The sequence below is a fragment of the Ictalurus furcatus genome, chromosome 5 (assembly GCF_023375685.1).
Source record: "Ictalurus furcatus strain D&B chromosome 5, Billie_1.0, whole genome shotgun sequence".
Lineage (NCBI taxonomy): Eukaryota > Metazoa > Chordata > Actinopteri > Siluriformes > Ictaluridae > Ictalurus > Ictalurus furcatus.
The window spans coordinates 30,500,457-30,517,906 of record NC_071259.1 but is presented as its reverse complement, the minus strand read 5'-3'; the positions used below and the strand labels follow the sequence as shown (position 1 = coordinate 30,517,906).

Here is a 17,450-nt window from a genome sequence, read left to right as displayed (position 1 = left end):
CTCAACTTAGAAGCTTCTGAACACACAACCAGGCATCTCTATTCTTCACACACTTTCTTGCCTCTCCTCCGTTTCTTTGTCCCATCTCACAGTCAGAAGATACACAGGGGATCCCACTTTATTTATTGTCACGTCGTCACTTGATGGGGAAAAAATGATCAACGTCAACTCCACAAGACAAAAATGCTGGTGGGACTGTGATTGTCAGTGTGCGCGTTTGTGTGTGTGTGTGTGTGTGTTTGTGTTTATGTGAGAATATTTCTGGCCTGTAGAGTAGAAAGCAGATGGAGAACAGCTTCTCTCTGCAGAGATCCGGTCTGGCCAAACCACAGGAGCAATTCCATCCTGAGAACACGGCTCACAGCTGACTTCATCTATTACACATTAGGAGAACCTGCACAGTAGAAGAACTGACTTTATTATTAGTAATATTAATATGAGATAATCTGTGTCAGTATTAGTACTACTAGTACTAATATGCTTATATTATTCCGCTGACAAAGATTCTAAACATAATGAATTATCAGAGGAATGTACACAGCTATTAAAGTTGTGCTCAGGCTTTTTTTTTTTTTTTTTTGTAAAGCCTAATATCTATATCAACAGTACTGCATGTGTAGCAACTGTGTGATTACCACAGACAAGAATTTCAACATGTTTTCCTGCACTTGAGGAAAGAAAAGATAACACATTTACGTCAACCTCACTTAGTCTTAAGGGCAGTTGGGACATCAGTGGCACTCATTCAAAAAACACATTTCTTGACAAATGATTTATGGTTATTGTGATTTGCGGCTCCTTTTGCGTATTTGTCCGAAATTTAGAGATTGAGCTTCTGTTTCAGATTAAATCATTTGGTTAGGCAATGTAGCAGTACGGCGGTGCGGATGCTAACGTTCGTTCCCCACTTCAATCATGAGCTCGGGTTACTGTCTTTGTAGCGTTTTATGTGTTCTACCAATATCCATTTGGGTTTCATCTGGGTTCTCTGGTTTCCTCCTACCTCTCAAAAACATGCTAGTAGGTGGATTGGCTGCTAAAAATTGCCCCTAAGTGCGAATGAGTGTGTCAATGTGTGTGTACATGGTACCCTACGATGGACTGGCAACGCATCCGGGGTGTATTCCCAACTCACATCCAGTGTTCCTTATTCACTGTGACACTGATCAAGATCAAATCTCTTACTGAAGATGAATGAATGAATGACCATCAGCTAGAAAAGTGTAAGTAACCAGAAATAATTTTACTGTTTGACTTCAGTGTTGGAAAGACCGTTATGAATGGTACTGAAGATCCCCAACACCTTTCACCTTTCCACTTTCCCTCAATTAAAAATGGGCGAATGGTGGCCACCCTGTTGACGTTGGCAGTGTCTGTTTTAAATACTGTGATAAATATGTGTCATATTTACTTCCTATATTGAGTTTGTATGTAGATTTTAGCATTATGATTGTAGTGTAATGTCCATGAATTTCAGTATCACGCTGTCCTGTGGACAATACGGACATGAACTTGTTATCTGTGTATTAAATGGATTGAATTGGTTATTTGGAGAGATAATAAACAACCATCTATGATTTACGTAAATGTAATATACTACAATTATTTGGCTGGTGGGGTTTTTTTTTAATAGATGGTATTACATTTGGTGATGAACAGACATAAGATTTGCATATTTTTGAAAAAGCTTGACTTGGTGGAGACAGTGGCGAAGAAATCCCCCAACACTCCCCCACTTCCTTCCACCAGACAACATGATCTGGGTGTGATTATAAATCATTACAGTATTCAAACAGTACTTCAAACAGTACTTAAGTGTCTTTTAAGAATGTTGCGTATAAGCAGATTGTGAATTAGAGTCCTGGGACTGACATGAGCACAGGACAGTAATGTAATAAAAGTGTGTGTAAGAGTGTATATTAAACAGACAAAACCACACTGGTGACTGAAATAAAGGAAGTGAGAGCTGTTCTGATTTCAACATCACTTTAATCACACGTGATTAAATAAAATCTCCACTCCTTACTGAGGTTATTTGCCACCAGGGGTGTAAAACACTCGGGTAGTTGTACTTTGCTACTATACTTAAGTGTTATTTTTGTATGTCCTGTATATTTTACTTGAAAATTACTGAAATTGAATGCATGTAGTCTTACTTAATTACATTGTGACAAGAAAAAGAAAAGAAAAAAAAAAACCTTTTTACTCCTCTCCTTCTTTTAATATTTAGACCTTCAAAATATTTGGTACAAATCTTGAAGGATTCTTCTCTTGTCCAGCCAATGACTGCATGCTACTGTATACATCAATCAAATGGGCGTAGTTTACATTTATGCCATTTTTGGCAGATGCCCTTATCCAGAGCGACTTACATTTATCTCATTTATTCAACTGAGCAATTGAGGGTTAAGAGCCAGAGCCTCTCTGCCCCATTTAGTATCCAGTCATTTAATTTTAAACCTAATACCAGGTTAGACTAGTATCGATTCCAGTAGTTAATAATAAGCAGTAGGTCAAATCCAAACTGAATGGGGTTATCAAGCAAAATAGCGTAATTGCTTTAAAACAAAAATCATCTTCTAACAGTTCTGACTACATTCGAACAATGTAATTTACCTGCGTCGTGTCTCAAGCATTTCAATGTACAAAACACCCTGACATACTATGTAAACGATACATAATATACTTTATAATGTTTTCTTTATTGTAGTAGAGAAGTACATGTATGTACACTGAAGGATGCGATTGGACAGTATGATTTTAGAGCTCTTATTCAATTAGAAGCCAGGAGTCTTGAACAGCATCTTAGTGTTCACCGGTCAATGAGCAAAGTGGATTTCTGCTTACTGTCGAAAAAATGCACAGACGGTTGTCACATCCGTGGCAGGAGCACAGGACAGCAATCGCTGGCCACATGATCTGAAGACACAGACAACCTATTCTATTCCTTCCATTAACTCAAAGTATTAGACAAGATACTGTTGTTCTCAGTGTAGGACACAACCTCGAGAACTATGATGAGCAGAGTGAGGGACAGAAAATTGGCTCATAACGAACTTATAGTGTGCAGAAATCACTCTGTATTTAATTCTCATCTGGTTATTGAACATGCATGATTTCCTGGTGTAAAACAATGTGTTATGAGTCTGTGTGTTCATAAAGAAAAGTTATACAAAAGGTGTGTTGTGTCCATCCATCCATCCATCTTCTACCGCTTACTCCTTTTCAGGGTCACGGGGAACCTGGAGACTATCCCAGGGAGCATCGGGCACAAGGCGGGGTACACCCTGGACAGGGTGCCAGTCCATCGTAGGGCACACTGTGTATTGTGTATATATGGAAATTGGGATAAATCTATGCTTGGATGTAAATAATTCCATCATTTACTGCATTGAAAACGCAGTTTTGTTGTTGTTGTTGTTGTTTTAATGCAAAAGAGTTTATGTTGTCCTAGATTGGCAGTCAATAAATTAAGATTAGGGGGTTCTCAAAGAAGGAAATAGAATTTTTTATTATTATTATTATTTTTTTTTTTTTTAAATCCTATAAAATAAAATGGAAATAATTTAAATTCCTCATAGACTTTAATCTGATTGGATGTGACTAGGGTGGATTATTTTCAGGCTCCAGTGGTTCCATGGTTTACAAAAAAAAACAAAAGTGATACTAAAACATCCTTTTTAGTTAAGATACTAAAGCCAACTTTTTATAAAAAATAAAAAAAAGAAGAAAACACCTTATCTGTTATATCAGCACAACAAACCTGAGACATATTCAAGATTACGAAGACGATAAAAGAAAAACAAAACAAACAAACAAAAAAAAAAAACAATAACCCCATTTCCTCTGGCAGTTAGTCAAGATTTTCATTGACATGCAAATATATTCCAAAACTAGCTCGCTGATTGGATGGAATCGCTCAAAGCGTCACGACGCCTACTTCCTTTAAAGAGTATACAGATCAAATTTGACTTTTATACACGTGATATATAGCACGGATACATTTATAAGCTTGAGATATATATATATACACATATATATTTTAATCTTGTAATGAATTGTAATCGTGTTTTTAATGTAATGTTCTGCTCTTATGCGTGGATGAGTCAAATTGTGGTCACATGAGTGAAAGGGAAGTTGAAGGACTTTCACACTGCAAACTTCTCCACACCAGAGTAGTTTAGATCTTCTGGACCTGAGGACATGGAGAGGAGACCAGTCTTTAAGTAAGATCAACACTTCACACATTTGTAGTGTGTAAATGTGGAGGTTTAAACGGTGATGTGATGATTTATTTTTTTACATTTTTTTTAAATTTTTTTTTTTGGAAAGTGATTATGGAGCCACACATGGCACAGACAACCCTGGCTACATGCCTTCAGCATCTTCAACACCAGGTAAAGCTATTTAAATTTTCCTAAAGTAAATATATGAAATGATCAGACCTCTCTATTTATTCTCTTTCATCTAAAATGGAGGACGCGTCATTTTTGCTTGTCAGCTTTACCCTTAAAGAGACAGTGTGCTCATGAGTGTCATTTGTTTTCACCTTTATAACATTTGTGTCTTTTCCGCTGTAAAGTAACTCGTGATCAGTGTGATCATTTGTTGTGCCCTTGCTTTCATAACCTATGATCATAACCGTCAGCCAGGTCGATCACGTGACTTGTAATAGATTTCCTGGTTTTTATTGCAGGTATTGCTGTAATGCATGCGTTATCGTGTGAGAATGGATTGGATTTTTAGGTGTTGCACAATTAAAACAGCTAAATAATAGCCCATTAATTATAAACAACATTCAACACAACCAATTAAATGCTAATAATAATAATAATAATAATAATAATAATGTGTGTATATGTGAAATGTGAATTTAATATGAAATATACATACACAGGTGCATCTTTTAAAAATTTGAATATTGTGGAAAAGTAATTTTTTCCCCCCCTAATTTAATTTAAAAAGTGGAACTTTCATATATTCTAGATTCATTGCACATGAATGATGATTACGGGTTACAGCTCATGGACATCAAAAATCCAGTATCTCAGAATATTCGAATAAAGAATTTATAATACCGAAATGTCGACCTGAGGAAGAGCTCTAATCAGCGAATTCACTCAAAACATCTGCCGAAGTTTCCTTCTGCAGCTTCTGAAATACTCGAGGCAACTTATCTGGCACCAACGTCCATGCCACAGTTTAAGTCATTTCAACAATTCGTCCTCATTCTGATCTTTGATGTGAACGTTAACTGACCTTTGCTTGACCTTTGTCTGCATGATCTTATGCATTGCACTGCTGCCACGATTGAATTATTGAATAAAAGTGCAGTTGTACAAGTGCCCTTAATAAAGTGGACTGTGTGTATGTATATGTATGTGTGTGTGTGTGTGTATGTATGTATGTTACTTTGATGAGGTCTAATCTGGCCCCCTTTTGAAAAAAGTTTGGACACCCCAATATACGATTTATAGTATATAATTATATAATATTATTAATAACATTTATCCATTCATAACTGATTCACGACTCCTCACTACCACTTATTTTGGAAATGCATAAAAAAAAGTTAGTAAGAAAATCTGCCTTCTTCCTATGTCATAATTTGTGATGCTGAACAATGAATATGCTAATGAGTCGGCGACGTCACCTAGCAGCTTATGGTGACCTTTTAAACTACTTTCTTCTGAAAACAGTTGTCAGTACTGGAGTGAGCTCTTCTCTTCTCTTCTCTTCTCTTCTCTTCTCTTCTCTTCTCTTCTCTTCTCTTCATTTCACTTCACTTCACTTCTCTTCTCTTCTCTTCATTTCACTTCTCTTCTCTTCTCTTCTCTTCATTTCACTTCTCTTCTCTTCTCTTCATTTCACTTCCCTTCCCTTCCCTCCGGGAGATATTTGTCTAGATTTCCAAGAGCTGATTTGTGATTTGAAGGTAAGTCATCAGATCATGGTGCATTTGACTAAAACGTGCGTGATTCTGTTTGCTTCCCAAAGTGTCTGTGGTGGTCTGTAAACATCACCAAAAAAAAAAAAAAAAAGCCACAGAAAGTGAAACTGATCTTTGGATATAATTTCTGTTCGGAAGTACTTTGATATGATTTACTCAAGTTATGTTTCGTATATTCATTGTAATTATGCATGTGAAGAGAGGCGGGCGCTGTGTGTGTGTGTGTGTGTGTGTGTTTAGCAGTATACATAAAATAAAACTGAAGATTTTTATTTTATGTTTGTTATGCTGTTTAATATGTCTGAAGACTTATTAAACGGCATGCTGTGGCCACACACTCATACAAATGCGGCGTGTTGTTAACTTTTTTTTTTTTTATTAAGATAGAACTATGTTGAGACTCGCCCTTCCAGTCTTCCCTAACAGGTTTGGTGTGTTTTGTTTGGCTTTTGTTTCAGCCATGTCTGGCGGCCCTGCAGCTCCTTCAGCGCCCCCTGCTGGATTTTATGACACAGTGCCAGGGTATGAGGGCACACTGGCCGGTGGAGGAGGTAAAAAAAAAAACAGGTTCTTTATAAAAATTTATGAATAATCGAGAGAGAGAGATATCATTGTAAAAAGAAAAGATAAAATGTCAACCTACTTCAACTGTGGAATAAATTCCCATGACCTCTTCAGTACAGATGTATCTCATGAACATTATCCAACTTCTCAATCATTATGCTCATTATTTAAATGTATGCAATAATATATATATGTGTGTATATATCGGTTGTTTATTGACGCTTTGCATTGCTGAAACTTCCACCTACGGAGCACATTCTTAACTGTTGACATTATTTCAAACAAGCTCTAAATATACTCTAAATCTGGTGACTTTCTAATCAGAAAAATATTCACATTTGGATTTATCACATATGTTTGTTTCATATTCTGTTTAGGAATTGTGACTGTACTGAAATTCTTTTTTTTTTTTTTTTTTTTTGGAGGAATAACCAATACTCTTGATCGTTAATGCGTTAACAGCATCTCAACAACTTAATAAAAAAAAAAAAAAGGATAATTTTTCCCAGGATAATGACACTATAAAATTGAGATCTTGTTAAAATAAAATACTGAATGTTCAGTAATGTATCGAGACTTACCAGTAAACCCTAAGATACCCTAAAACACTTTTATCTTGAGATAATGATTATCTCGGTAAAAGACATTAATAACTGTAGTTAAACTAGTTATCACAGGAATGTGGAGTAGATAAAAGGTGAGTTCAGAGTGAATAAAAGGTGAATACATGGCTTTAGGAACCGCTCTATACAGCAGTGTTGACATTGTATAGTGTATAATATTATACAGAATAAGGCCTTTATTTCTGTGTACCTGACAATCAAGATTCGAGATTTTTATTTGTCGCACACGGTTATATACATTATATAACGTTCATAGAAATGCAAATATTATTTTCATTTATCATTAAATATCGTCGAATATGTTCGTTTCTATTGAGAACATTATTAATGTCTGATTATTTATATATTTATTTATATTAGTTTGAGATCCGTTCTACAGTCCAGGTTGTATCGTACAGAACAGACTGGTGAAGTCGAGTCTGTTTCTTACTCCATCTTTTCCTCTCTCTGGTTTTTGCAGGAGGGTTTCTTCCTCCCCCGATACCCTCGGCGCCCCTGCCTGCACAGGACAACCTCCCTGCCCAACCCAACTGGAAGTAAGCACCATTAACAGTTAAAATTGTATTGCTTGTCTGTAAAATAATCTCAAAGGACTCTCTGTGTAGGCTCTTTAAAAAAAATGGATTTAGATTTATTTTTTTAACCCTTTTTGTTGGTGCCACAAACAGACCAAAAGTTTTTTCAGCATAATTGTTGGCGTGTGTTATGTTTGAGACGTGCGGAAGGATCTTAATGGTGGAAAATGATTACTCGGTTTATTCTGGCAACAACAAAATATGTCTTTAAAAAGTGTTTTAGGTAGTTAAACCTTTCATACATAAATCCTTTATACACTCATCCAGATTGTTTTTCTTTCTCTTCTTTTTTTTTTTTTTTGCTAAAAATGGCATATATGTAAATGCTGATTTTTGTCTAAATATTACATATATTAAAAAGTAAATAGATGCCTGAAACAGTTTTTTTTTTTTTTTTTTGGTCCAAAATTTGGACAAAAGATTGTTTCTGAACATGCAAAGTTTATACTGTTTAGGACAACTGCGTGACACGAGGAGGTTAAATTATATATATATTTTTAAACATTTTTAATTTTATAGAATGCTCAAGTGATTTGAAAGTGATTCAAATAAGAAAAAGAGCCTCAACTTGAATGTCCACAAGTGTGGAAACTATGCATGAAAGGGATAAATTGTCTCTTTAGGAAACCAAAACATGTTCTTTTCAGCTGGATTATCCAGCTGTTTCTCATGTATAGCTCCTATACAGTTTATCTCTGGTAGCATTGTTGAGTCTGCGAACAGCTGCATATGGGCATTGGGTCTTGACTCACTTGTCATAAAAGAAAGAATGAATAAAAATACACCCACGTACACAACCCCCACTTGTGCAAGGTTCTCTTGTTTCGAAACGCATGGCACACCCTCTGCGCTGCTTTATTGTCTCATTCAATCATCAAATTCTTCTCGTCAGGTAAAGAAACTACTGATTACTCAACCTACGTGTCCCTGTTAACTGTTAGACGCAAAAACGAGCAAAAGGAGGTTAAAGTTCAACCAGCTTCAATGATAAAATTGGGCAAAATTGAGATTTCACAGGCGTAAACACTGATAATTTATCGTTAAATGTTCTGTACGGAAACTGCATTCGTGAACGTGAGCTGTATTATAAACACGCGAATACTGACGACACGCAAACATTTAGGTTTACACTATACACTGTTATTGATTGATTGATTGATTGATTGATTGATTGATTAATTGAATTAACCAGTGTTGTTGCCTCTTCTTTGTTTCCAGTATAACTTCCATTACGGAGGAAATTGCGCGTGAGGCCTTTATAAGCTTCTCATCCAGTAAATGCTGTTACAGCTCTGCGCCGGCCCGAGATGGAGTCATCACCAACTTGGAGCCCTTCAACACCTACAGGGTGGGGGGGACAAAAAAAATCTAATTTATATGATTTTTTTTTAATGTAGATAATCAGTCAGTTTACGTGCAGAATTTCAGAGGAAAATGCTCCCTGTCTCTCACTGCAGCTAAATCGTATTCAGGACAAGTTCTGGTAGTGCTAACTGTTTTAATACTAATTATTATTATTATTATTATTATTATTATTATTATTATTATTATTATTATTAAAAGCAGTCGTTTAGGGAAAGTGTCATTTTATCCAGGTAAATGATAAGGTTTTTAAGGTTCATAGTTCATTTAAAAAGGTTCATGTAAGCAACATGGTATCATGCACGTGGTGATTATGATCTAATGCTCTTGACTTTTGCTTTATTCTCCTCCTGTTCCTTCCTCATAGTATCGCTTGGAGACATACACCGAGACGAGAGCTACTGAATGGAGTCAAGAACCGTACACAGGTAAGGAGCGGTCACCAGGTGTTTTGGGTGCAGTCCACTTTGTGATTTCTGATACGCCTCACTGCTATTGACCTCACTGTGACGTCACCGTGGATAACCCTGTCAGTGACGTCACTTCCCAATGCTGAAAAACGCATTTTTATGAATAAAACACGTCTGGAAAAACAGCGGAGCTCACGGAGTGAGCTGCTGAGGGAAAAGTGCACGATCCGGGTCGTCCAAAACGTGAGAATGTTTTATATTAAGCGCTTCGAACGGACTCGTAACTTATTGGCTCGTCGTGTCGGACGCTGCGACAGACGCGTGCGCTGTTTAACGTGTTCCAGACGTGTTTTCTTCAGCGCAGAAATGACACTTTTACCTTTATATCCTTATCTGATGCTAGAATGCTAGAAATTCACACCAGGATTTCCATTTTACATAAAGCCTCGTCCTGACAGCGAGAGAGTCTCCGTTAAACTTCACTGGACGAGCCCGAGTCCACGCATACGCGTCAATCAAACAGCGCGCGATGGAAAGGAAGCGCAATTACTCTGACTAGAATATCCATTTTGATCAAATATGTTGTTTGATGCTATATTTAGTGATATTTATAAACTAAAGTTATTGTGTTTTTTTTTATGAGAGCAGTAACTGTAGTGGGGTTATAACATGTCATTGTATAGAAATGTAAGAAGTGTCAGACATTTACAGGATAAAGGAACATGTTACTGTGTTTAAATGAGTGAATGTGTGTGTAACTGCAGAACATTCAACCTCTTACCAGTTAACACTTAGTTTTTGCTTTTGTGTATATATATATATATATATATATATATATATATATATATATATATATATCTCCTTGCTTTTTTAGCTAAATTAACCTCGGAGCTTTATTTCAAACCTGATGATATTTTTCAAACAAAAAACGTCTTCAGACATGTCTTGGCTGGTGGACTACATTTAGAAATGAGATATTAGTCATGTTATCCCTATGGTAACAGATGTATTATAATGAACTTTGCCTTAAATAGCAATTAAATATCATTCAGATACTCCAGCTGGTGCGTGATGTGTTTCAGGCCAGCCCGTGGATGCGTTTATCCAGCCTGCACCAGCACCGTGGGCAATAACAGCCCAAACACCCAATTTCTTCCAGGATCAAACGCAGAACATCAGAGTGCCATATACCGCCTCGGTCAAGGTAGAGAAATCAGAAAACTTCAACTCGCTGACTTAAACTCTCATTAGAGAGTCATTAGAACAGAACATGAATACTGACCTACTGCTCATTATAACTCCTTATAACTTCCTAGCACTGTCCCAAACTCATTATAACCTCATACCACTGTCCCAAACTCATCACAGGGACTTACCTCTAGGGGTGTAATGATGCAAAATATTTGCACGATGTGCATTCTGGGAATGTGCGATTCACTTCATGGGAATGGGCATTCTATTAATTATGCATCTAATGCAGTTGCACTGTTTGAACACCAGAGGTCCCAGTCTGCGCAACCCATAGAGTTCAAATCTAGTGAGTGTGCGCTGGAGAATGTATACATTTATTTACAACCTGGTGAACCTGTACTACATTTCTGTTTTACAATATTAAACCTCTGTTTGTAGTTATTTTTGATTGATTTAGCTTTATGCAGACAAAAATACACATTGTTTTGCACTGTTTGAGTCCCAGACTCATAATTGAGACATACCACTGTCCCAGACTCATTATAGAGATCTACCACTGTCCTAAACTCATCATAGACACCTACCACTGTCCCAGACTCATCATAGACACCTACCACTGTCCCAGACTCATCATAGACACCATCACTGTCCCAGACTCATCATAGACACCTACCACTGTCCCAGACTCATCATAGACACCTACCACTGTCCCAGACTCATCATAGACACCTACCACTGTCCCAGACTCATCATAGACACCTACCACTGTCCCAGACTCATCATAGACACTCATCACTGTCCTAAACTCATCATAGACACCATCACTGTCCCAGACTCATCACAGACACCTACCACTGTCCCAAACTCATCATAGACACCTACCACTGTCCTAAACTCATCATAGACACCATCACTGTCCCAGACTCATCATAGACACCATCACTGTCCCAGACTCATTATAGACACCATCACTGTCCCAGACTCATCATAGACACCATCACTGTCCCAGACTCATCATAGACACCTACCACTGTCCCAGACTCATCATAGACACCATCACTGTCCCAGACTCATCATAGACACCATCACTGTCCCAGACTCATCATAGACACCATCACTGTCCCAGACTCATCATAGACACCATCACTGTCCCAGACTCATCATAGACACCATCACTGTCCCAGACTCATCATAGACACCATCACTGTCCCAGACTCATCATAGACACCATCACTGTCCCAGACTCATCATAGACACCATCACTGTCCTAAACTCATCATAGACACGTACCACAGCCAGTTTTTTTGTCTAGAGTGCCCACAGTTGTTTTTTGTTTTGTTTTTTTGTTTGTTTAAGAAACTGTAGACTAGCTTGCAGTAGAGTACGGGTTAGTTATCAACATGATCTTGCTTTGAATTTCATTTACTACATTATCTTACAATGTCTCAAAGGTTTACATGAAAGCAGTCAACAAATGTGTCCCATCATGGCCACCAGTTGACCTGATGGTTTTAAATTAAATAAGGAGTTTATCATTGCTGTGTGTGAGATATTTATTTGTGTGTGTGTGTGTGTGTGTGTGTGTGTGTGTGTGATTATCCATAGAACTGTCATGTCTGTTTGGGCATGGGAAGAAAGCCATGTAAGGATTGTGCAGGCTCTGGGAATGTGAGTCATATTTCAAAAGTTACTTCAGTACATGACTCCATATTTTAACATGCGCTGACGATGTGAATGATGTATGTAAATGTGATCCACTTTCAGAAAGTCTGCTGGGTGTGTAACGGTAGTGGGTTTCGCCACGGAACTGACCGCTGCACGCACTGTAACGGCCGTGGAAGAGAAAAGTAAGATTCCTAACTGTTACAGTAAACAGCTGTTCCCAATGCAAGCGTATACTGAATTGCAAACATAACTTCAACAAGTTTATGTATTTACCATGGGGGGGGGTTATGATGTTATGTTTTAACCAGTGTGTGTGTGTGTGTGTGGTGTGTGTGCAGCTGTACCTGGTGCCACGGACACGGCTCCCGCGAATGTGAAACATGTCGAGGGAAGCGTCAGCTCCTCGTCTTCATCACACTCAAGATCCAGTGGTGAGATCTCCAGCGTTCAAGAACGTTTTTTTTTTTTTCAATAGACTAGACATTCGTTCCCAAAGAGAGTGAGGCGGCATGAAATATTCCGAATATGATAAACACGCACGCCTATGTAACGGTTTTCAGGACGTCAAAGTATCTACGTATTTTCAACTTTACATTGCCAGAAAGGATTAAAAAATGACTCTATAACCAGTCGTTGTGTTATAAAGCCTGACCAAATATGCTTTAAATGGATCCGTTTAAATAATTACTCTCCACCTTCTACAGTGTATACAAATAAACTAAATGTACCGACGTCTAATTAACCGTTTAGAAATGTAGCTTTCTCAGATTTTTTCCTAGTTTGCTTTACTTGTTTAATCCATCTTGCAGCAATGAATCCACATTGAATTCTCAGAATTCTTCTTCTAACAATGAAAACACACCACTGAAGTTTTTTTTTTTTTAAATTATGACCATTTAAAAATTTCAGTACTGAAGAATTCATTTTCAGTACTGGATCTGAAGTGTGAGGTCTGGTCATGTCTTGCTCTCCTCAGGACTACTACTAAAAATGATTACGTGGTGGAGCAGTTGAGCGGTCTGAAATCGGAGAATCTCAATCAGGTCACCGGAAGGGCGATGTTCACAGACTCCCAGCACATGGTAATAATAATGCGCGCACACACACACACACACGCACCATAAACGTCCATAAACGCCTTCTGTACATATGGTAGAGTGACTAAATTAAACAGTTTGTTGATTGTGTTTTGTGTGTGTGTGTGTGTGTGTTACAGCTTTACCCGGTGATGGGTTTCCCCAACCCTTCGTTGAACCAAGCATCTGAGCGTTTAATACGAGAACATCAATCCAAATATTTCCAGACTTCGCGCATTCTGCAGCAGGTACTGCTAGTCTTTACGTCTGATGTAGTGGTACCACTAATATTACCAGAGAATCAAAATACAGTGCAATTTTATATAAGATTTCATGCAAGAATTAGAGTAGTGTGTGTCTGTTTATCTTTACTCCGCCCCCAAGTGTTTTACTCTTAACTAATCAGCTTTGTTACTGACACTCGAGCATCATTTGAAATGAAATTTTATCTGCATTAGCGCTTTTATCAGTAGTCATTGTGGCATTACTGATTTGAGAATCTTCCCTACTGCAGCGTCACACCATCGAGCTGATCCCCATCACCCGGGTGCACTACGCTTGGAAAGGGAAGTCCTACCTTTTCTTCGTGTTTGGGAACGAGAACACCGTGTACACTGACGACTACCCGGCCAAATGCTGCTGCTCGGTCATGTAATCCCATAATTCAGCATTTTTACCCGACAAAAACACCAAATGAAGACAGATCATCTTTACACTGTGATAGTCTTCATTGAATCTTTACAGTACGCATGTATGTAATTAACAACATTTAGGGAATCGAACACAAATTCTCAGCAAAATCCTGAAAGCATCTCGTACAGCTCTTCACGCGAGTTGAACCCTAGCTTTCGCTTGAAAGAGCCGGTTCAAAGAGTCGACTCGTTCACAAAAGACATATCACTGCTAGCTGGCTACCAATGTAGGCTAATCCAGGGGTTCCCAAACTTTTCCAGGGCAAGGCCCCTCGAATGGCATTAACATTTGACTGAGGCCGCCCTTTTGCAAGATGTCTTTAAAACATTAAAAATACAGACTTCTGAATATATCCCATTTTTTATTAATAATTACATCTTACATCTTTACATTACATTACATTACATTAGGAATTGATTGTGTGTGTGTTTGTGTGTGTGTGTGTGTGTGTGTGTTTGTCTGAGAGTGAGAAAGAGAAAACATACTAGTGGGAGGGATGGGCTTAGTGGCTCTGACCAAATTGTTGAGGCCCTCTGGGCGCCCCCTGGCGGCCCACAAGGGGGCTGCGGCCCCCACTTTGAAAACCACTGGGCTAATCAGCTGATTATTGCATCCTAGTAGGCTATAGTTACATATCAAGACAATTCTCTGCTTTTCGTTAACAGTTTCTTCTTGGCAGTCTTTTAGATTCTCAGCCGCAGTCTGTTCCATCACATTTTAACCCGATTTGTTTCCACTTAATATACGTTGAAATATTTGGTCCGTCCTAGGATTTCACAAGCTGTGAATATAAACCATACGGAACTCGTGTTGCCTTTACTTGCCTTAAATGAATGCTCCGTCACAAACCACATACTATCACGGTAAATAATTCTCCACTGGCCTATATGAAGTTGTGTACTATTTTGACATTTTATTTAGTACAAGTATTTAGTTTAGTACGTACCATATAACCTATCTCATTATTATTATTATTATTATTATTATTATTATTATTATTATTATCATCATCTTTAAAAAAAAAAAAAAAGATGAGCAGCTCTGTAACATTACTGGCTAGTAATGGGAAATCTGGCTTGTTTTTAAGCGAGTCAGATCATTTGGCTCAGACCGACTCACTCGGCTCTCGAACGGATCATTGCCATCGTTTTTCTTAATATTTTGACCAGTGGTTGTTTTTTCTTTGCCTAAGTATGACCAAAATTGTGCCATAAAACCTTGCATTTTATCAAATATATTTAATTGTGAAATCAGCAAGGTGTTTTTTGTTGTTGTTTTTTTATTAATTTTTTTTTTTTTAAAAAAGGTCAATGAAAGCATGGCTGCATTTAATGGTTGTGTGCTGCTGTGGCTGTGCTTCATTTGCTTCATTTCCATTTATCCTGAAGCATGGAAGCATTTTGATAAAAAAAATAAATTTTTTTAAACGGCATCATAATGGTGTTGTCTACATGTTTTAAAAAGAAAAAAATAAACAACTTGCACTATATAAGAACCAAAAGTTACCAACTAGTGGCACTTTAATTGTTTTTTTTTAACAAAATGTTAAATTTTAAGCCCTGCATTTCTTCAGGATTGTGATTAATTGGCCTAAACGTGTGTGTGTATATATATATATATATATATATATATATATATACACACACACACACACACACACACACACACATTTGTCTTATTATCCTTGCATAAAATCTGCTCTACTACCAGATAGGGCATGCATGAAACACAAACATTGTATTGTCACACCCAACATTAAACTGATCACATTAAATACCAATCAAGGATTTCTAACAAGTATTTTTTATGAATAAAACTTGCACGCTGTTAAATCGTCATGACAACTAGCAGCACTAATGCTAGAAAAGGGCTGAATATTATTGTATGGTTATAAATGATACTTAGTAGCTCATTAATTATTCGTGTTGAATGTGTTGTATTAGTCATTTTAATTCTGTTTATTAGTCTCTGGCGTCTTAACCAGTGTACTGATTTTATAATATTTACATTTACACATTTGTGTGATGCTTTTATCCAAAGTGGCTTGCAGTTAAGACAGGATGAAGGTGAGCGTTTGTGTGTTAACGGTCTTGTTCAGGATCCAGCCATATATATGGTTACTGCTTATATATGGGGCGGCTGTGGTTCAGGCGGTAGAGCGGGTCGTCCACTAATCGTAGGGTTGGCGGTTCGATTCCCGGCCCACGTGACGCCACATGCCGAAGTGTCCTTGGGCAAGACACTGAACCCCAAGTTGCTCCCGATGGCAAGTTAGCGCCTTGCGTGTGAATGGGTGAATGAGAACCAGTGTCAAGCGCTTTGGATAAAAACTCCATATAAGTGCAGACCATTTACTGCTTTCCAATCAGTAGCCAAAAGTTCTTTGTTTTGTCTGTGTTGACCGACTTGAAATCAGTTAAATATGCGGACTCCATGTTTTTTCATCTAAACATGTCAAAGTTGCGCTATTATTAGCACTCGCACCGCAGCGCTGTTAAATTCTCGATCCTGATTGGTCCAAAAAGCCGATTTTGGTGACGTTTTCAGAAAGGAGGCATTTTTTTTGTTTAGCATGTAGGGAAGGAGTCTCCAGTGTCGGTGGTTTGTAGCAGTCAGAGGTAAAGCTGGATGTTTTCAGACACAGGAAAGCCTTTAGGACAGAGGAGTTCATGCATTATGGTTCCTTGGTAACATGACATGATGAATTTTTTATTTATTTTTTATAACAGAGAGAAAAAAAAATATTACAGCTGTTCTATTATATCTGTGGTATAATAGAAATAAAGAACTTTGGAACATTATCGATTTGCAGTTGATTGCACAGGTAATTCCACTTCATCACACCACCCCGAACATTGATTCTTTTCCTATAACAGCATGCCCAAAGTGATTTATTCCTTACTTGATGATCTACTAGTGTCCTTTTTGTATTGTGAACTTTCTTATAAATGAATGTATTCTTCATTGTGTATGCATGTACTCACGGAAATCTTCTGAAGTCACATACCAATGGATAAGATTCCATTTATATTGCTATTTTTTGTATGTTAATAAACATAAATTTGGAGGCTCTCACTATAACAGTGCTGCATTATTGCTTCCTCTTAAGACGAACTCCAGAATGTTTCCCAGTTTGAAGCGTCTCCAGGCCCCAGCAGTTAAATCTTGTTCATAAATTGTTCTTATGATTAAAACCCCACCCCACCCACCTACACACAATATTTATAATCATTCATAATCATGTTTATAAGGAGATTTAACATGTGCATCCTCCTATTGGGTCAAATGCAGCAACATGGATTGTAAGAGCGATTAAAAAAAAATGTCTTTCCACAGAATTT

The 17,450-nt window shown here is 37.6% G+C and overlaps 1 protein-coding gene across 2 annotated transcripts; it reads left to right on the top strand.

Annotated features, from left to right (window-relative positions):
* The first annotated feature begins 3,839 nt into the window (after positions 1 to 3,839).
* On the top strand, positions 3,840 to 15,541 carry ssuh2rs1 (ssu-2 homolog, related sequence 1). 2 transcript variants are annotated; one of them, XM_053625739.1, is made up of 13 exons: positions 3,840 to 4,226; positions 4,333 to 4,397; positions 6,409 to 6,501; positions 7,598 to 7,673; positions 8,931 to 9,060; positions 9,442 to 9,502; positions 10,567 to 10,688; positions 12,281 to 12,343; positions 12,440 to 12,522; positions 12,679 to 12,771; positions 13,317 to 13,422; positions 13,557 to 13,664; positions 13,931 to 15,541. In XM_053625739.1, exons 1-13 carry the CDS (start codon positions 4,204 to 4,206, stop codon positions 14,069 to 14,071), a joined length of 1,164 nt encoding a protein of 387 aa, XP_053481714.1. In that variant the 5' UTR covers positions 3,840 to 4,203; the 3' UTR covers positions 14,072 to 15,541. The 2 variants fall into 2 exon arrangements, with proteins under 2 accessions (XP_053481714.1, XP_053481715.1); XM_053625740.1 differs by lacking the exons at positions 3,840 to 4,226; positions 4,333 to 4,397 and adding an exon at positions 5,821 to 5,935.
* Positions 15,542 to 17,450: the final 1,909 nt, after the last annotated feature.